Consider the following 21,922-nt stretch of genomic DNA (forward strand, 5'->3'; position numbering starts at 1 on the left):
AGGAGAATAAATAGGAAAGACAAACCAATAAACAGACAGGTGAAAATAATAATTACAAACAAGATAACAAGGTGGGTGGGACAAGACAATAGACGACAAACACAATTCATGACAAGACAAGACAATTCATGACAACACAAACACAACACTGAAGCACACGACAAAAGCACGTGACCACAATGTAAACACAGAGCCACGTGCTTTGACAACAGAGGCAAGACACGAGCACACCATGAATGAAAACACTGTCCGTGCGCTCACACACGCAGCGTGCATGCTTCATCCCAGCGCCGACCAAAACCGAAACCAACAAGACTGAGACGCTGGGAATGAAACACCACGCTGCTGACAGACGAAAACACAGACAGAGTACAAGAGCACACGCATCTGAGGGACGCAGAGCGCGCGCGTGGCCGCATCAAGCAGGAGCGCGCACACTCTGCGTACACCCACGATGGCGCGCACGCACACAGAGACTGAGACAGGACCAGACATGGGTAGTGTCCGAGCTCTGCCACCAAAACAAGAATTTACAAGACCAGAGTGGCAGAACCCTGACACTGCTATGATGTAGAGAAAATCCTGTAACTCCTATTTGTGGTCGGCTTGTTTGCGAAGAGGTTTTAAAAAGTTTGTGGCTTTCTCCACTTGTGCAAAGAGTCTGACATCAACTCGTCTGTGTCAAACTGTGTCCAGTAATATCCTTCTTTTCTTTCCTTTCATTTAGCTTATTTGGCAAAATGTGTGTTACCGCCTGGCAAGTTGGCAATATGTTTTACGTTTACATGATGCCATTAAAAATGCAACCTTTCGGTTAATGGTTAATCGGTATATGTAACCATCCCTAGTAGATACAGAAAAGAATAATCAAATCTAAAATAATATGGAACGCATATAAATTAATTATAGTTTTAAAGCAAGAAAGGTGACTTGGTCAAGAGCATAAGGGATTTATCTAGAGATGGACGGTTGGTGTTTGACTGAGTACAACTTAGAATCCTGATTTATATTTATTAACAATAACACATCTCTCCTTCTCTCTCTTTCAGTGTTTATGAGGGATTGAGCTCTCAAGGTGTTTACACTATAGCATGTCAGATACTCTACATTACAGATTTTGTCATGTTGACGTTTAAACATTTGCTGGTAATCCACCTTACTTAAAGGCCAAAGCTGTGGATTACTAATGAAACACATCAGCATATGTTGACCGGTAGATCCTGGCTCTCTTGTTGTCTTTGTGTACGTGCTATATTTAGCATCTTCATCCATGTTATTTGCACCTGCGTTATCTTGATTGCATTGCATAATCTGCGTAATAAACTCATAAATGTTGCAGTTACCTGTGAACGCATATCCCAGTGGTATGTGGGCATAAATGAAAACACCTGGAAGAAGTGCTTGTTTTGTATGATTGCAGTTGGTGAAGTTAAAATTTAATAAAGAAATAAAAAATTCTTTATACAGAGTACATCTTTATATGGGTTAGGGCTTAAGTTGTACTTCTTTATAGCTATTGACTTTACGCACGTGTCAGTGTGTAATTTCAATATAATATAGTCACTGTTTTATATGAATGCAACTGTACAATTGAAAAAATCTTGGAAATTAAGTTTCAAGATCATTTACCCTGACTTAAGAAGGTAAAGGTGCTGTATACAGTATGTTTTTGACTCTTCTAAGGCTTAGAAATTACCATATGTTTAAGAAACGCAAAGTAAGCATTTTTGTTTATCTGAAAAACAATGCTCAAGTCAGATAGTCTGCTTTGAAAATGTGTTGCGTGTCAGAACGTCGGTTTTTGTTTTGGTTCTTTTAACCCACTTAATGCCAGTTCAGCCAATTATATTTTAGCAGCCCGGGTTGCCTTGGTAGAAAACAGCGCATTTATTTTATTCAGTCATGAAGGCTCTTCAAGTGTGCGTTTCCAACTGAAATGTGGACAGTAACAGCCTTCGGAGTGAGATGCTGATTCAGAGTTCCACTTGAGGTTATTAATTAGCAAAGAATATAAATATTATGAACGTAAACATTAGGTAAGCAGGTGTAACCCTGTGTCCTAACAACAGGCTAAGTGATGAGATATGCAGTGATAAGCAGTTGGACTGTTTGAAACACAGCAGAAATTTAAATACAGCCATTCAGAAGCACAGAGTAGTGCACTCTAGGGTTGTAACGGTATGAATTTTTTACGGTATGATAATCGTCTAAAACAATACCACGGTTTGACGGTTTCGCGGTATATGGTATTAAATAGTAATTCTCATAGCAAAGACCCTGAAAAGAATAAGAACACGTTTTCTGACTGAACAAAGGTTTTATTTCAACAAACTTTTGAAAGAACCATTTTAATAGAACTATAGAAGTCTTTTATAAAAATAAAATGAAAAATTTCCCATTTTAATAAATTAAATTAGAAGGAATAAACAAGCAAGGTCTTTTAAGATTAGACAAAAATAAACTTAAACTGTCCTTCCTTATAAGCAGGATAAATGGTAGACCAAAAGTGCAATACCAAGTTTATGGCTGTAAACATTAGGGATGTAACGGTATTGTAAATACCGTCATACCGCAATATTAATTTTTTTCGATATTACCGAAGTCGCATGACTCGGTAAAACTATAGGTCTTCTGAGAAAATTTGCTCAGGCGAATGAAGCGAACGGGAGGTAGCGAAAACTACAATCCCCATCATCCCTTGCGGTCTGTTGTCGCTACAGATCCAGTAATGCGGAAATGGAGTGTGCTGCTAGAAGCGGGGATCAAAAAGAGCTGTAAAACTCTAAGGCCCCTTTTACAAGAGTGCGTTTTAGTTTTAAAACGGCGTTGTAGAATGAAAACGATCCGCGTCCACACTCGCGTTTTACCCAGCGTTTCTGAACTGCTCTCCGTCCACACCAAAACGCTGAAAACGCACATCACGTGACCACAGACACGCTCGGGCAAGCGCTCCAGCATTTCTACCCAGATGAGAGCTCTGCTTGTCGGACTGCTCATCAAGCATCTCCCGCTGGATCTAATCTCACTATATTTGCTAAACGTGATATTTCATTCATGTTGTTGTCTTTATCTAACGACATAGGCCAATTCCCTGACTTTGGTCATTGGAATCTATTAAGTTACTTGTTCACGGGTAACATTGGTTAAGCGCAAAGATAAGTTAATGATTAATCCAGGTACATTGACTGATCGCTTGCCTTTATTTCCTACAATGTATAAACTTATTGTATGTTATACTTTTATAATTGTTATTAAAACTGATATTCAGCAAAAGAGAGGGTGCGTTTCGTATTTTCACTGAAATTGAAAGGAGGCAGTTGTTATCGGCTCCGTTTTGTTATAAATATACACACAGTGAAGATGACGCTCATATATGCAGCACGGCGCCTCAACATTTCTGCTGTCTGTTAAGTTTTCTAATATTAAAAAGGAAATATGCAGTTCCTTAAATCATGTTTACATTTTATTTATGAGAAAGTGAAACAACGTAGCCAAGGTGATGTGAATGAAGTTATACAGTACACTGTTCCCTTTGAAGATTTACCCGTGTCCTCGGTATGTTTTCCATATCAAACTGTGAAGGGGGAGACTGCAGTCTTGATCAAACTTGCGAAGTCTTAACTTACAAGAAGAGGATGCGAGACTGAACTGTGTGTGTGGGCTACTTAATATTGAGGAAAAGCCCCAATCAGATAGGCGAACGTTTGCAGCCCTGCCTCCGTTTTCAGATGTCTCCGACTTTCCCCATCCACACTGAGACGGAGCAGCAGCGTTTCAGAATGAAAACGGCCTCTCCAGCATTTTCGAAACGCTCCGTTTTCGGCGCTCGAGAAATAAGTCATATAAGTCATATCTCTCTTGTCCCAGAAACCTCAGTCCCAAATGAGAGGTTTTTTTTTCTGTTGCAGGGGACATTGTAAATGCCCAGAGATACCAGCTTTTACCAGATTATATTTATATGATAATTTTCCTTTAAACCCATCTCTATCTAAGTGAGTGAGTGATTAAATGTTGAATGTGATGAGTTTTCAACAATACTAAATTAAAAACTTAAATTTTTTTTTACATGGTTTAATATTTTTTTTGTTATTAAAATTGAAGTTCCTGTTTCAAAGCTTACAGATAGATGGCTAATTTGTATGTCATTGACACTTTTGGCACTTTTTTGGAGTATTTTCATAAGTTTTGTTTTTTCCTGTAAATGATTCAATAAATACCGTACCGTGACATGGATACCGAGGTATTACCGTACCGTGAAATTCTGATACCGTTACATCCCTAGTAAACATGTATTTAAAGCGTTGTTTTTTTCAGTCTAGGTTGTGATGAAGAAATGTAAGCATGTTGAGATTTTCAGGACTTAATCTTGACCGCTGAGGTGAGAGAATGTGTCCACTTGTACAATGAACAAATAAAAAAATAAGAAAATAATAAATAATGTGTCAAAGTCCAAATAAACATGGTGCAAATCCTCAGTAAAAAATAGATATAAGTATTTACTATACTATAAATAGTTACATAACGAAACTAGATTCAATATGGAACATCCTTAGGTTTTATGTGCCAGCATGGATATGGTTGTCTGTGGATATGGATTTGGATATGGTTGTCTGCAATGCAGACAAACAGCTGCACCTTCATTTGGGTCTTTTGAAAACAGCAAGAGCAGCAGTTCGTCTTTGCTGTGTCACTGTTTTGTCATGTTTCTGTGCTGCTGTGCATGCAAAAGTACTTAGTATGAGAATTATTTCATGCAAAACTTTTTTTTTTTTTTGCGTTTTATTTAGCCGCGCATAAATGTATGCCTATCTCTCATTCCGTGTTGTTCAAAAAGCTTGTTGGTCCACAAACAAAAGTGAAACCTATGCTTATTGGTTCTGATATAGCGAGTTTGAACCAATCTGGGCATGGAGGAGGGACAATGCATCAATGTATGATGTCTGGTTTGTCCGGAGACACAGTGACGAGCGTTTCTTTGTCAAATCAGCATTGTCAAATTTTGATGACGTCATTGCACTGATTCCGGAGCCTCTGAAAGTCCGCAAATGTTATGTGATACAGCACTGGAAAGCTGAGATTCTTTTCTTTATGCCAATCTTTGAATTGTATGAATCGGATCAGCAGATCAAAAGTTATTAAACATTTAAGAGCAATACTTATTTTTAGCCACGGGCGGCTGTCTCGGTCTTTAAGGGTTAAAACCGTTGATATGCAATTGTTCTTGGTATGATAATCGTGCACGTTCAAATCGTGGTAGACCATCATACCGGTATATTGTTACAACCCTAGTGCACTCACTGCACTCCAACAATAATGGTAAGGTTTCTAATTTAAATTCATTCATTTTCTTGTTGGCTTAGTCCCTTTATTAATCAGGGGTCGCCACAACGGAATGAACCACCAACTTATCCAGCAAGTTTTTACAGAGCGGATGCCCTTCCAGCCACAACCCATCTCTGGGAACATCCACACACACACACTCATACACTACAGACAATTTAGCCTACCCAATTCACCTGTACCACATGTCTTTGGACTGTGGGGGAAACCGGAGCACCCGAAGGAAACCCACACGAACGCAGGGAGAACATGCAAACTCCACACAGAAACGCCAACTAAGCCGAGGCTCGACCCAGCGACCTTCTTGCTGTGAGGCGACAGCACTACCTACTGCGCCACTGCTTTGCCCTAATTTAAATAATACATATTAAACCTCTTTAACTCTATTAATTGTACATGCTGAATCACTGATATGTGTTGACTTGCACTGAGTCACAGTTCTAAAGTTTAATTTTGAATTTATTTTATTTTCAAGATCTGAGGTGAATCTGCTCCTGCTTTTAGTAGTGTGGTAATAAATGTCATGTAAAATGGCATTCAGACTTACATTATTAGCATTTAACACTGAATAAAGCACATGAGGTGTGCCTGAGGTGATCAGTTTTTGTTGTTTAGCTGCAAGAAATAGAAGCCGTTTCTAAAATATAAATTTCAGGTTTTGGTTAAGACAAATACTACTTTTAAAATAGGAAAGTATTCCTTCTATCACAGGGCTCGAAATTGCGACCCTTTTGATCGCATATGCGCCCGAAATTTTATCTATGTGACCTTGAAATATATTTGGGAGCATTTCTGCGAGTGTTTAAAATTGTTGTGTGCAACCACTTTTTACTGCAAAATGTTCAGCACATACGCGGATTCGGGAGACATTCACGCAGAATGCATCTCTAAGTTTTTTGTCTGCACTTGAAACGCAGCGCTCGGGAATGGTTTAAAACAGTTGTCATGTCAACTTGGTGCAGTAAACAAATCCACGTCCGTACTGCTTGCCCCGCCTTTGCGCTCTTCTTATTGGCCCACCACTGCTCTAGCACTGAACGCGAATGATTGGTTAATATCAGCTGTCAGTCACTCAGTGCCTTCTGGCTTCGGATGACAGAGAGCTACTACCGCGAAAAATTGTAAAGCGCTGAAGATGAGAATGAAGATAACATAACACTTGACAGATTTTGTTTTAGTAACCATGGCATCTACAGTTGCAAATAATGACACATCTTACTAGTTTTACTGTTAACACGTTAACTCATGCAGTGCATGCAGGGCCGGTGAGCACTCCGTGTATGCTTTGGTCACTCAGTTATGTTATAAAAATCTATTTTCTTGTGATAACGGGATTTTGTTGAGACATATTTTCCTCACGCTTGCATATAACGTTATATATGATTTTTTTTTTTTGCTTGTTAGTTTGATTAGTGTTGATTTCAAATACAATCAATATGTTTGTATAAAACTTGTGGTAACGGTGCTCATAATTGATGGGTGCGACTAAATTTTGGCTGATGTGCCTAAATTTTTAAAGTTAGGAGCACCAGTGCTACCAAGCAAAAAGGTTAATTTCGAGCCCTGTATCATGTGCCGTTGCTTTTATTTAGAACACGGGTTAAATCAACCTTTAGGCTTAATAGTCACGTTTCAGTTGGTGTCGTCAACCTGGCAACCTGCGCTGTGTTTTGAACCAGGTGTATAATACCTACTTCAACCAATCGGTGTCAAACTTTCTGCACCCTTAAAATATGAAGTTTAAAAAGTGACATTTGCTTGAAAGCAAATGTTGTCATTATTTTTTTTGTACTACAGTGTAGCAATAAAGTCAGAGACATTTTCCCTATATATAGGTCAACCTGTCTTGGCTCACCACTTGTGATGAAATGATTTTGGGACCAATATTAGTACCTGCTGCTGTGACATACTGCAAATCATTGGGTTTCTATGTTCTGTAATTCTTATAATGATTTTTGGCAGGGCAGAAAAAAGTTGTAATTTTGACTTTTGCTAAAAATAAACTTTGATTTAAGGCATGGTTTTGTTGTTCAGGGTCACAAATGTTTGAAACTGTATAATAGACATGCTATAACTCTGTCACTGGTTTCTTATGTTCAAACTGGTTATACAGTATCAGGTTATTTGGTACACATTTTTGCATGAGCAGTGGCCTCTGTGTAAAACAAGGTTCATAATTAAAAAATGTTTAATTCATAACTTTAACTGTTATTTTTAAAACTAAAATTGTTTATCTGAATTAATTAATTAAGTGAACAAAAAAAATAGTTGAATGAATTAATGCAAGCATTTAATTAATAATTTTAGCAAAATTATTAGCCTATTTCTTCTGTTCTGACTATTTCTATGTTCTGAACAGCTTCTCTTGTGTCTATGTTTATTATTCCATTTGATTAAACTCTAATAAATGAAACATAATTTATTTTTTTCTATTCAAAACTCAAGCAAGTGAAACAAATAACAGATCAGCAGGAAGAAGCAGTGAAAATAAAACTATGTGTATCTTTATCTGCAGTATTTTGGGGATGGGACAAGTTGAATAGTGTGGGTGGGAGCAGGAGAAAATAATATATTTTTGTGGGAGTGGGACTGAATCCTCTGGGAGTGGGACAGATTTTTAAGTCTCTAATACAGACTTCTCACTATTTTTCTATGGTTCGGTATAGAATATGTTTAGTACACACGCACTGTCAAATAAAAATAAAATAAAAAGAAATTAAAATGATTTTCATGTATCTAACATTAGATTTCAGTTAGGGTACAAGCACATGATCAAATATAACATTGCGTACTGTACACAGGGTTCGACAATAAGGACTGCCTGATGGCCCGGGGCTAGCGTGCAAGACGCTTAGGCCAGTAGCATCATGATGCTACTGGCCCGATCAGTGTCTTGTCACTAGTTTATGTGGGTGTGACTGTTTGTCAATTGCGTGCAAATACAATGCAAAGTCTTGGGGTGCTTTCACACCTAGGCGTTCGTTTTGGAAGCTGTCTCGTTTGCCCATTTAATATAGTTCTTTGGCATATGTGAATCTCACAATCGCGCTTGGATCCACGCCAAATCATCAGTCCGAGATTGCCTGAATAAGGTGGTCTCAGCTCGATTTAAATAAACTGCAGAGCACATTAATTGATATGAGAAAGCACAACAATCCAACGAACTGACAAACAAGGCTATATCACAGTGTATTATTGTTGTGTAATAGCTACGGCTATATAAAGAGAGAGTTATGAGTATGGCGGGATGTCATTCCCACCGGTAAGTGTGCATTTGATGTCGAATATGAAAGTGAAAGCATGCTGAATTATCAATGAGAACTGTTTATCCATTTGGAAAATTGACAGAAATGACCATCCGATAATTTATCCATATTTTATTCTTATGATATTTTGCATTAGGCCTATTGTTTAGTTCTGCTTCATGAGTATTGAACTGCAGAGGTTGTACCGGATGTTTCAATATTATATTAAGTATTGTAGCAACCCTAGTGACTACACTATAGGTGTGAACTTGAAAATAACAAGAATACGCTGATTGACATGAACTATATTTGTAAAAGCATCACATAGGGCTTTTCGTGGCATTTTATTTATTTATTTATTTTAGATGGGATGTGTTAACTGTCATTTCTTAACTTAACCACACTGATACAAATGTTGACATAGTGCTGAACTTTGAGAGCAGGTCAAAATAGTCAGTTGGTGTTTATTATGTAAATTAGTAATATGTTGATGAAGCGAAGTCATGGAAATTATGACCGGAATATAAATGAGGCGTTTCAGGAAGGTGTTTACTATTTGAGAAGTTCAGTCTTTTTGAAATGCTTTAAAAGTTTGCACATTATTTACATACATAAACAGCTATAATACATGCATAAGAAAAGGTTAAATAAAATAAGGTGGCATAATAGTGCCCTGTTTCCACTGAGTGGTACGATACAGTACAGTTCGGTTCAATTTTAGGGCCGTTTCCACTGTCAAAAGGTACCAAAAAGCGGAGCTAGATGCGCAACTGACTACTATTGGTTTATAGAGAAATGTCAGTAGCACGTGCACAAGCCAGGAGAATAAAAACAAAGGAAGTGGCATTTTTTAAATACACAGCTGAGACATTGTATCATAATACTATATACTTAAAATAATGAGCCATGGTCGACCCAAACTCAAACAAACCTTGTTGTCCTCTTAATGAACAGCCACAAAGCCAAGAAGAACAAAATCTGCTGTGTTCTGTTTGTTTTATGAGGTTGTCTAAAAGCGTGAGTGGTTTCACTTTCTCCAAAGAGCTCACGTGCACTCGCCGTGGATCTTATCATTGAAATAACAAACTTCTTAAGCTGATGATAATAACGTGCCCGTTATTAGGGTGCTTTCACACCTGCCTTATTTAGTTGGATTGAATCGCACTAGAGTTCATTTCCCCTTTTGGTACGGTTCGTTTGGGCAGGTGAGAATGCAGCAATCGTACTCGAGTGCGCACCAAAAGCGGACCAAATAAGCGTACCGAGACCTGCTTGAAGAGGTGGTCTCGGTACGCTTTCAAACGAACCCTGGAGCGGTTCGTTTGTGGTGAGAATATGATTCGTACTAAAACAGGTCCAACCGCAAAAAGTACTGCGCGTTTTGGACTAATTCAGCTGCCGTAGGCCGATGCGCTGTGCATTATGAGATATGGAGGAAAAATATTTGTTGACAGCACTTTACCAACAGAGAGAGAGAGAGAGAGGGGAAATCATTACCTGATGGATTGTTGGTAATATTTCCGCAAGATGACCATGTTGCAGTTTAGCTAAATTAATTCACGTCTCCTCCTGAAGTGACGAGCGATGCATTGAACACTGTTTTCCAGCCGCGACCACGCTTCATTTTCGTAATGTATAGTTCATCTAAAGCAGGGATACAATCAGCCAGCGCAGTCGTCACTCCAGAGTAAAAGGTTTTGTTTACCTGCGGGAGTTCACTGGCATTTTCCCGCACGTGAATTCTGACCAATCAATAAGCAGTTTAGGAAATATGTTCTACAACATCTGGCCAATGAGAGATGTGGATTTTGTCAGATGACTGCATTTTGGTTCGTTTCAACTGAGTCGGACCAAAGCCAGGAGTGTGGTGTGAAAACGACACAAAGACGGCAGAAGATGCAACAATGTATCATTTATTACCCTTGCTCCGGACCAAATGAAGCGAACTACAGATGTGAAAGAACCCTTATTGAAGTGCTACTGACACTCGATCCTTTCAGAAACGGACAAACATGAGAGTGACTCGTGATAAAACAAAGGAGCAAATGATTCTTTCAGCAATCTAAAAGATGAACAAACTGCCATGTTTAACTATTATTATCACCTTTTGGCTATTATGAACTCGGAGTGATGGAAATAATCGCTTACAAGAGATTACATGTGCTGGTGAAGAATAAAGACACATGATAGGTTTGCATTGACTGTGGGCTATATTTCGTGTTGTTTTTGAAGACAAATAAAGACTAAATGTCTGTTGTGTGTAGTTTTTCTTATATTGGTAACATCAGGGACTGTAGGGGCTGTATGTGTTCATATCTGTTGCATTTTTTATTTTATTTTATATAGTTGCAGACAATACAGTAGGCTCTTTCATTGATCTGTAGTTATAATCAAAAAATGTTCATAGAAAGGTTAGGAATGAACATTTATACACACGTATTTATGTGTAAAAAGCATCTGTTTTTGAGAGAAGTGCTTCTCATATGATATTTGAATGACCCGTACAGCTTTACTTTGACATTTCCTCGAGTGAGAATAATGTTGACTTCAACTTTGTGTCGTACACCACGCCCACCAAAGTGGCAGTGGAAACGCAAGCCTGATAAAGTTGACCTGTACCGACACCGTACTGTACCGTACTGTACTGTACCACTCAGTGGAAACGGGCCATAAGACAATTAAGAAGTACCACTTTATTCATGCAAGTAGTCTAGAACTGCCATGTGTACAAGCTATGAGATTCACAGATATGTAGTAGGTGATAAAGTATTGGAAACCTTATTTTTTGGCTCATTTAAAATACCTAATGAATAAAAGAGTTGTAAAAATTGTGCAGCCCTACCATATTTGCTGTAGAGGTTTCTCCAAATCTCTGTTTACAGCATGGCAGTGAAGTTTAGGCCCTGTTCAGAAAGTGTTTGTGCTGTCGTGCATTCTTTCTCGTGTAGATTAGCAGCGCTGTTTCCTTTAAGCTTGCAGAATACTGAAGTCACCCGCTGCTGAATTGATGCCGCTCGCCCAGTCTTGTTTTTCTACAGCCAAGCCAATACTGGCTCAGATAAGAGCACAAGACAGACTGAATCATAGCAAGGAATCTCTCATCTGATTGGCTGGAGCTCTAAAAACAGCCACAGCATGATGAAGCCTATGCCTGACCAGAGCCTCTCAGATTCCCAAGTGTTCTTTGAGAGAGGGAACCGAGCATAAACAGCGCTCTATGCATTTACATCACACACTTGATATTGCTGTGCTGATACCAAGCACCATGTAATATTTGCTATTTTGTAAAGAAGGATTTCTAATATTATTGTTTTACTGTTGTATTGAATTATTATTATTTTATCATTATTTTATCATTATTATTATTATTGTTATTATTATTATTATTATTATTATTATTATTATTATTATTATTATTATTATTATTATTATTATTATTATTATCATTATTATCATTATTATTATTATTATTTTTATTGCTGTTGTTTTATTACTCTTACTTGGTTTCCTTTGGCTTATTCCCTGTTTTATCATGGGTCACCGCAGTGGAATGAACCTCCAATTACTCTGCAATATGTTTTATTAATGGCTGCTTTTCTAGCTTCAACCATCAGTGCAGGAAAACACCTACACACACTCCCATTTACACACTATGGCCAATTTTCCAATTCAACTATATCGCATATCTTTAGATTGTTGGAGAAACTTGTCGGCCATTTTATCATTTAAATCAATCCGCAACCATTTCATCACCACGGACTGTTTTTACCGCAGACCAGGGGTTCTAAGAGAATAATATGATTAGGGTGTTTTTATGAGTTGCGTTTTGTATGTTCCTTTCATGATACTGCTTTACATGTTATAGCAATGTTTAAATCCATTGTCTCACCACACTATCCACGTTTCCTCCGGAGTTTTTATGTAATTTCATTTTTAATTTGTCGAACTTTAACTGCAGTTCGGCAGTTTTACTTTCATTCAGGAACATTTCATACATGCCCCCCTGTGACAAACGAGATATTGGATGCGAGTATGAACTTCTGGAAGTGTTGTTTTAATGGAATTTAATACAGCACGCTGTATGGGGAAAAAAAAACTCTGCATTTCACAGTGCAAGTGTCTTGTCTGACTCTGTAGGTGCAGAGAATAGTGTCAAATAGCCATGTGTGTAAAGAGTATCCATGTAATGTGTAATGCGGTGAAAATCCTACATGATGGTAATAGTTTGATTGCGGTGTTTACATGTCTGTACTGCACTTCAGTATTGCAACAAAAAAACAGCATACTGCACATGTTTTAATTCAGTTTTTTGTTTAGTTCGATTATGACTTCAGTCTGATTAAGCTCATCAAAAATCTCTGTTTACATGGTAGACTCTAAATCAGTATTGTTTTAATTGGATTATTGGTGTTCGTACTCATTGTTGCAACTGTGATACAAGTTTTACTTATGTAGAAAATTAAAAAGCCCTGCAGTATTTAGGTGTTCTAAGTTTGTCTGAGGTAATTAGTCTAGCAAAATGTGTATATTACATGCAAAGTATGAAGCTGATTGGTCAATTCTTGTCAGATGGCTTGGGGTGTGGTCGCGGTATTCAGAAAAATTGGGGCCGACTTTCTCCAAATATGTGCATGCAAGTTCGTTATTTCAAACGGAGGCGTGGGGCTTGAGCGCACATATTGGGAGAATAGATTGCCAGAAAAGACACGATATGTGAACTACCTTAAAGGCTGATTTATGTTTCTGCATCAAGTGCACGCGTATGGTCCAGCACAGCCTTAGCACAGTCACATAGGCCTCACTGTGGCACACTTCACAAAAAATGTTACTAAACGTCGCTGTGACCGTAGTGCAAGCATGGTGATTGGCCAGTAGCTGTGCCAAGAGTGTGAGGTGCTGACAGTCGCGAACCTGATGGAGTGAGTGTTTACAAGTGTCGAGGCCCGTGAAGGAGCTCCAGATGTTTTGTGTTTACCTTATGAATAGAGTTGTTGCGCTTCTGCTGGTTTCCGCCTCTGAACGAGCAAGTTTTAGGTGCTTCTACATAAAGGTAGCGTCCAGAATAAAACAAAACACCTGCGTAGAAACTCGATTCAGATTAACATAACATAACCTACTGCCAGCTAGCATTTTGGAAGTGTTATTGCAGAGCAACACTAACAGCGTGCAAAAGTATACATAAACGGCTACGGGCAAGGCATGTGCCGCGGGTCACGCCAATCTGTAATTTGCGACATGCTGAATTCACCTAATTTGTTGACAAATGGGTTGCGGTTCGATTCCTTGGCACTTCATGGGTCCTTCACTTGGCTTTTCCCTTTTACAAAGAAACTTTTCAAAGGCTTATTTCTTTCTTACTAATTTGACAGATTGTGGGTTAAATTTTGCCACTCATGTGACTGAAATTTAACCGAGAGAATACGATCATTTTTCAAAATAAAAGATCGTTCAGATTCAGATAATACATAAAACGGAAATAAAGATCTCTTGTGCGGAGAGATCCATGAACAGCTGCTGGTCTGTGGCCAGGGGTTGGGGACCACTGATCTAAACCATAAAAGGATTTTCATTTTGACAAAAAATGTAACAAATTATGAATAGTAAAAACACTGAAAAGAAATGCAGATATTATATTGCAGATCTACAGTTAGCCTAGCAGTTTTTATGGCGTCTTTATAAAGAAATAATTCATTATCCAGTTGGATTTGTATTAAAACTGTGGCTGTGAATTGTTTTTGCTTGTATGAGAGATTTATTGAAACATTAAATGAAAATCACCATAGCTAGTATGGTAAAAAATATAATAAATATAAACAGTTCTCGTCTATTTCTAACTATAAAGTTATGGACATTGAATTAATTTCCTGCTTTTTTATTGACACACTTCCATGGTGCATTACATGAGACATTACACATGTCATTAGGTTTATATGGCTGTTTAAGTACACACAGACACACACACTTACACACACATCCAGTACTTAAAGTTCTTCAGGGAGATGTAACAGGGTTTTTTGTAACATTGACAGACAGCAACAGTATTATTTAAGCTGCTGTCATACACTGAATGCAAAAATTATTTATCTGTTTACATTCAATTAAGACATTACCAAATGTGTTTTGGTCACTTTATTGAATCAATCAATCTATTAAATAAGCGGTGGCCAGAATTATGCATTAAAGGCTTAAATTATAGAGAGAAGTAACAGATGAACCGAGGCTACAATTAGCAGATCAACATTGATCTTTCTTTCAAGGTGTCATTGCAGAAATACAAACAGGCCTAATACAAATACAAGATTGAAATATAAAAAAATATATAAGATCATAATTTCAGTCAGTTTTCCTAATGGATAAACAGCTCTTGTTAATATTTCAGCATGCTTTCACTTTCATTTTCGACATGAAACGGTACGGATGACATCCCACCATACTCATTATTAGTATTATTAGCTATTACGTATCCATAATACACTATGATATAGCCTGTCTTGTTTGTTTGTTTGCTTACATTGCTTTCTTACTACAATCATTCCTCTCCAGAATTTGTTTCAGTCGAGCCGAGACCACCTCATTATGGCGTTCTCAAACCCAGTTGATTTGGCACGCATCCAAGCGCGATTACGGGATTCACGTATGACATACAAATCGTGCTAACTGGGCAAACAAGACAGGTTCCAAAACAAACGTCTAGGTGTGAAAGCACTAGGGGTGTGAACCTACACTGGTCTCACAGTTCGGTTCGATAACGATTATCTTGCCATTTATTTCGTTTTATGGATATCTCAGCAGTTGGATAAATGAACTGTACCATTAATTTTACCTGCTTAAAGAAAACACTCTTTTTAACTCAAATAGATGCTCATTTTGAGGCGGGAATCGGCGAACATGCAACTTTAATCATAAGGTAAACACAAAACAACAGTTTCCATCTGGAGCTCATTCACGGCACTCAACACTTGGAAACACTCTCTCCATCGGGCTCTCACCTCTGCCAACACTCGTCAGCGCTACTAAGCGAGACCAATCACAGAGCTTGCGCTACGCGCCGTTGCGACCTCCTTTTTTGAGAGGTGTGCATCAGTGTCGCTGACGGCCACGGCAAGGGCTATGCGTCAACGCGTAGGCTGCGCCTGAGCATACACGTGCGCTTGACGCAGAAGTATAAATCAGCCTTTACACTCCTATGATTGGTCATCTTCACCTGCTTAAAAGAAAGGGCTGCAATTGGTTCTAAAATTGTTGCCGCTGTTAACCGATGATTTATGCGGGAAGAACTGCCACGGTTACAGTTAATGAGCGCATAATGCGCAGTTATCACATGTAATCCATAATAGACGCAGTGGAGAAAACTCACACTGCAAACACGCGTGTCTGGACCCACAAGTATAATTTTATTAGCCGTGAGGAGAGGGGAAGTTACCTCACAAACATGCCAGTGTGTCACTTATCCAAAATGGGAGAGAGTGAGAGAGTTTTACAGCTTTCATTTTCTCTCTAGCAGTAAAATAGCGGCTCGTGTGCTGTACCTTCTTCAGCGTCAGTAAAAGACTGTCCAGCAAACATACAAGCAATGAATTGTGCACAATTATCTGCTTTTTAAGTAGTTCAAATAATTACTCTCGCTTGCCTCCTTCGCCATAGTATTCTACCGTGACATAGGAGATACATGACGTCAGTATGTAATAACCAGTTATGATTATTACTGAACTGATATCAAATTGTCCACGTCTGCATTGAGGAAACGATTCATTTTGACCCCCCTAGAAAGCACCCTTAAATTTAAAACGGCACAATTTAGATTAAACCCTAAAAGATGCAGTTTCAAGGAGATATATAAAGAAATGTTAGTTATTTTGAGCTGAAACTTCACACACACCCTCTAGGGACATCAGAGATATATTTTACATCTTGCAAAAGCAGCATAATAGTCCCCCTTTAAAATCTTAAAGCAGAAATCAGACGAGACTTAAAAATGTGCACAAAGTCAGCTGTTAATGTCGCACTAAGCGTGGAACGACACTGTGTAATTAACAAAGTGATACAGAGTAGACCATAACGGGATGTAACGCAATAGACTATTTCATTTATTATAAATAAAATCTAAAAATGTAACGTTTTCAATGTAATTAATTGTGTAGCCCTACAGTGTAGCTTGCAAAAAAAACAGTCTGTGAAATGCCAACATATCTAAACCGTTGAATGACTTCCGCTTCCTTGTGCGAGTGGGTTTGTCGTCGGGCTGTTGCGGTCAGGTAGAGAGAAGGGGCCTTGTGACGCCGGCAGTGAAAGCAGCATTCAAATAAGCAGGCCTCTCTGCTGGGCACATGGGGTTTTCCTCCCTCATTTTCCTCCTATGTCCTCAGCATGACTGTGCTGAATAAAATCTCTAAATTAATTTGAGCTGTGCTCCGTGGAGAGCAGCGGCGCCACGCTGAGTAGCAGCTCTCCCCAGTGTTCATCCACACACAGCTGTGCTCACCATCATCAGCCATGAGTCAACAGCACCGCTCTGCTCTCCTCACATCCACCGCACAGCACTGAGGCCACAAGGCTGAAGCAAACTCTTGTGTTGATAACTATTTTACATCGATGATTATTTTATGGATTGAAGCCTTTAATAGATTATTCAGCGTTTGCGAGTAAATATATTTTGTGATTTAATAATATTTGGCCCACACACAGACAAAAAAAGAAAGAGGTACATTTTCATTCAAGTGGAGCAATTACTTTAGATGAAAAGGCAACTAAATGATTGATGAATCATTCTGTTGTTTTGAATACTTGTAGGTTTTATGGATATGGAGCAGATTAAAGGCAAATGTAATGTCTTATTTTTGGATAAATATAGTGTTTTTGAAGTCATTATTATTTACAACAGTATCCCATTGTACAATACCTTCCATGATAAGCAGATCTAGATCAAGTTTTAATCTAAACTTTCACTTGAGTTTGTTTGTTTTGGCATAACGTTTGTTTTATATGTATTTATTATGTTAGGGTGCTTTCACATCCATAGTTCGGTTCATTTTGTCCGGACCAAGGGCAATAAAGGCTTGTACACACCGGGACGCTTTTCGTTTGCGTTTATCGTCAATGATTATTGTTCATCAGAGCAATAAGCAGCTCCACGTTCATATTTCGCTTGAGCGCCCTCAAGTGCTGTTTACTGTAACTTCAGCAGCTCCCTGTACGTGAACAAAAGTGCTAATCTGATTGGAGGAGAAGGTTTTGACGCGGCGCGTCAAAACAAACAAAAAAATTAGCATGAGTCGTTTATTTTTATTATGCTTTTTCGCCTGACGTTTTGCCCGTTGGTGTGCACGATCACATTGGCGCCCTTTATTTAGTCACGAGTCGTTAAACGTCGACAGAAAACGCAAGCAAAAAGCGTCCCGGTGTGCACGGGCCTTTAATGATACATTGTAGCATTTTGTGCAGCCTTTGAGTCCTTTTCACAGCACACCAAATGCTTTGGTCTGAACCAGCTGAAAAGAACCAAAATGCAGTCATCTGACAAAACCCACATCACTCATTGGCCAGATATTGTTAAACATATTGGCTAAACTGTTAATCGATTGGTCAGAATTCTTGTACGGGAAAATGCCAAATGAACGCCTGCAACTAAACAAACCGCTTTTGACTATGGAGCTACGACTGGGCTGTCTGATTGTATCCCTGCTCATAGTATACTATATAGTTTGTATGCAACACTTTAGACAAACTATACATTTCGAGAATGAAGCGCGGCGGCAGCTTCTTTAAGGAGGTCTCGGTACGCTTTTTGGTGGTTTTTATTCGGCGTCTGTGAATTTAAAACCAAAATATTCTCATATAACCAACGTGCTGTTTTTCTTTGATATTAAAGTGTGCTCACTTAATTAGCTAGTATGACTATCACACACAGACGGCAGTCATGCATTTCCTCTGGGTGGGGGGAAATTAAATAATAAATATATTGAAATTGCAGCGTTTTGCAATTAGCTAATCACTAGTTTACAAATTGCGATTCGTTTTCAATTAATTGTGCAGCCCTAATACAGACACATGCATGAAAAAACTGCAAAACTGTTTTGCATAGATATTTAAATTTGTGTGTATATATATATATATATATATATATATATATATATATATATATATATATATATATATATATATATATATGTTATAAATGTATAATTTATTAATCTTTAAATATAAATAAACATTTTCTCAACAAACTTATGACTGCGCCAATAGCCTAGTGGTTAAGTGCGCTGATATAAAACACCAATGCTTTCCTGCCTGTCCCTCACTATCCTATCTCGATAGAAAAGGCGAAAAAAAAACTAAAAACAAAACAAAAAAAATCTAGTTTGTGTCCAGCACTAATTGTGTTGTTGTTTATTTTAATTTATTAAATTATTATAATTTTTTTGATATCTACACTTTAAAGCTGTTTCATAGTAGAAAAACATTATCTGAAAGATATACTGACACTACTTTTAAATGTTTATTGGTATTATGCTGCTTGTTTAAAGGGATAGTTAATCATCCAAACAAGTGAAGTCTAAATGTACAATGACAGAAATGTCATTTTTGGAGAAATTTTCCATTTAAAGAAGACATCGGATGCCCATTTTACACTAGTTAATATGATTCTTTAGGGTCTTAATCAAAAGTATATAACTAACGTTGGTCAAATGCACAAAACATCTGCATCTGGGCACATTTTGCTGCTTGTGAGTTTGCTGGGACAGTCTTTCAGTGACACTGAAGGTACAGTAGAACCCAAGATCCCCTATGTCACTCCTCAGGGAACACTGTAAAAAGCAACACAATACTGAACATGTCATTATTGCTTATTTGAAGCATTCAATCTTTGAGCAAGTAAAATAAAAGGTTCAGTTCAAATATTCTGAACATTTTATTTAATAAATTTGAGGATTTAATAAAATTAAGGATGCAGGGCATTGTAGTGACATCAACTTTCCCTTCGACTGATGATTCCATAGATCAGTGATTCTCAACCGCGTTCCTGGAGCACCACCAGGCCTGTACATTTTCTTGTCTCCTTAATCAACAACCCATCTCTGGGACTGTTTATTTCTTTGCATTTTAACTTTGTAAACTATAAAATCATGGGTCTCCTCAAGGTTTGTTTCTCATTTCTCAACAGTTGTTCGCTCCCCTCCTTCTCCCCTGTCACTGGGGCACTACCTTTTCTAAAGGTACATATTTTTACCTGAGGGGTTCATAATGGTCCCTCAAAGGTACTTTTTAGGTACATTTGGGCACTAATATGCACCTTTGAGGTATCACTCTAAACTCTGGGTACGAATATGTATCTTTTGAAAAGGAACACTGTGTATTGATCTTTCTAACATGACTTGAAAACAACCATTCACTGCTAAAAAAAATGGTTCGTTATTAGCATTGAAGGTTCTATGAAGAACCTTTAAAGGGGACCTATTATACAAAAATCACTTTTATAATGGGTTTAAACGGTTGTGCGGCGACTGTGTGAATATAACCAGCTTTTAATGGTAAAAATATATAAAGAGGCACTTTGATATTCTCCTTTTGTATGTCATCAGAACAGAAAGCTCTGCTTATTAGAGACGGTCTCACCCTCGTTAGCATAGAACGTTAGTCTTGTTTGGAATCTGCCACTATGATGACACACAGGCATTTGTCGATCAGACCTCATAAAAAGAGGGTTGGGAACACAATCTAATTTAGATTTAAAGCGACAGTCACCAAAACCGCACAATTAGGATCAGAGCCTAAAAAGAGGCAGTTTGCAAGAGATATAAAACATTTTCTGCGGGATATTTTGAGCTGTAACTTCACACACTCTAGGCAAATCAGAGACTTATTTTACATCTTGTAAGAAAGATGGAAAAGATTGACGCAGCTCGTAACGCAGCAAATTCAGTTTTTACTGTTGATATTTGGCGCCAGTTAATTATGAAGTGATGATTTGGTTCTCTTTCACTCGTTGGAAAGAAATGCTGCTTTATTCGCATGTCTTATATGCGATATTCCAGTTATGTGCATAGGTTTAATTTGCATCTTTGGATGGAAACGTAGCTTATGAAGAATGATCAACATACATAGAACCTTTATTGGCAAAGACAGTTCTATGAAGAATCTTAAATTTAATCTTAAACCTGAAATTACAAAAGATTATTTTAGGAAGACGGTACATTTAGCTACGTTTCCATCCACCTATTTTATGCGTATTTTCGATATGCGTATAAAAAAAACTATTGACGAAAATGCCAAGATGTGCATACATTTCCAAAATGTGCATAAAAATATATCCGCATAACTGAGAAGCATAAACTTTTTAATCAATAAGGAACGATGGAAACAATTTTAGCGAACAATTTCCAGTATGCGTGTTAAAATTAAGTAATGTAAGAGATCCTATGATGATAAATATGTGTGTAAATGGTCAAACCAGGAGGCTGAGCACTTTGTAAAACATCTGAAATGTTGTTTTGGTCATTTTAAAATGCATTGACCATCTGAGTATTATTAGTGTTAATATATCATTAACGACCTCCATAATCAAGAGCATCTGTGCTAAGCGTCTCATGCCTTTAAACAACACAGGGCCTTCACTGCGTGTCAGGATTGCCTTCAAAGGCGCAAGTCATTTATTAAATGAAGAAAAGATTCACGCAGCTTCTCTTAATGCAGCAAATTCCATTTTTACTGTTGATATTTGGCACCAGATAATCAGGAAGTGATAATTTTGTTCTCTTTGGCTCATTGGATGGAAACACTGCTTTATTTGCTCATCTTTTATGCGCTAATCCAGTTTTGCGCATAAAGCATTTTAGGATTGGAGCCCAAACTTCTTGGCATTCTCTATCAGAACCTTTTAGACCTACATTGTGGTTAAGCTTCTGGTGATACGTAACTGTTAGTATTCCTTAACTTGTGGTTTTCTCGACGTAAATGGTGCTTTATCAATGTTTATGCAGTGGCCAGATTAACTTAAGCTCATTTATGCAAAATTTTCTCTTACAATGCCATACGCATTAAGTGAATAAATATGTCCATGTCTTTGTGCAGAATGTCATCAGAGGAAAAGAGTCTGGAGCCCTCTGAGCAAGGACCATCTCCTCCCCTGAGCAGTGCTGGGGCCACACCCTCAGGGAGCCCGGCCCCCTTAGACAGACGCCCGCGGGGCCGGCCACGCAAGGATGCTTCCTCTGTCACAGTCACACCCAAGTCCAGAAGAAAGTAAGCACATCTCCTATTCTCACGTAAAGCTCTTTGCATATGATGACACACTGCGAGAGCTGACCTTGTGTCTGTTTTGCATTTAACTCTGTGTTGCT

General features: G+C 38.1%; 1 protein-coding gene and 1 long non-coding RNA gene across 16 annotated transcripts in view; one reads left to right on the forward strand and one right to left on the reverse strand.

Moving 5' to 3' along the window:
* The window catches only part of kmt2ca (lysine (K)-specific methyltransferase 2Ca), a 216,477-nt gene that overhangs the window by 23,160 nt on the left and 171,395 nt on the right, over positions 1 to 21,922 (forward strand). For all 15 annotated transcript variants that reach the window (XM_087309099.1, XM_087309103.1, XM_087309101.1 and 12 more), the window contains exon 2: positions 21,654 to 21,824. In XM_087309099.1, coding sequence (XP_087165225.1) covers positions 21,655 to 21,824 — 170 coding nt within the window. In that variant the 5' untranslated portion in view covers position 21,654. The remainder of the gene's footprint in view (positions 1 to 21,653; positions 21,825 to 21,922) is intronic.
* On the reverse strand, positions 471 to 9,220 carry LOC147837945 (uncharacterized). The gene is made up of 3 exons (XR_015524734.1): positions 6,903 to 9,220; positions 5,295 to 6,042; positions 471 to 2,164 (listed from the first exon to the last, which is right to left on the reverse strand). It is a non-coding gene; the product is annotated as an uncharacterized LOC147837945 (long non-coding RNA).

The sequence above is a fragment of the Danio rerio genome, chromosome 24, assembly GCF_052040795.2.
Source record: "Danio rerio strain M-AB ecotype USA chromosome 24, GRCz13ab, whole genome shotgun sequence".
In the NCBI taxonomy this organism is placed as follows: Eukaryota; Metazoa; Chordata; class Actinopteri; order Cypriniformes; family Danionidae; genus Danio; species Danio rerio.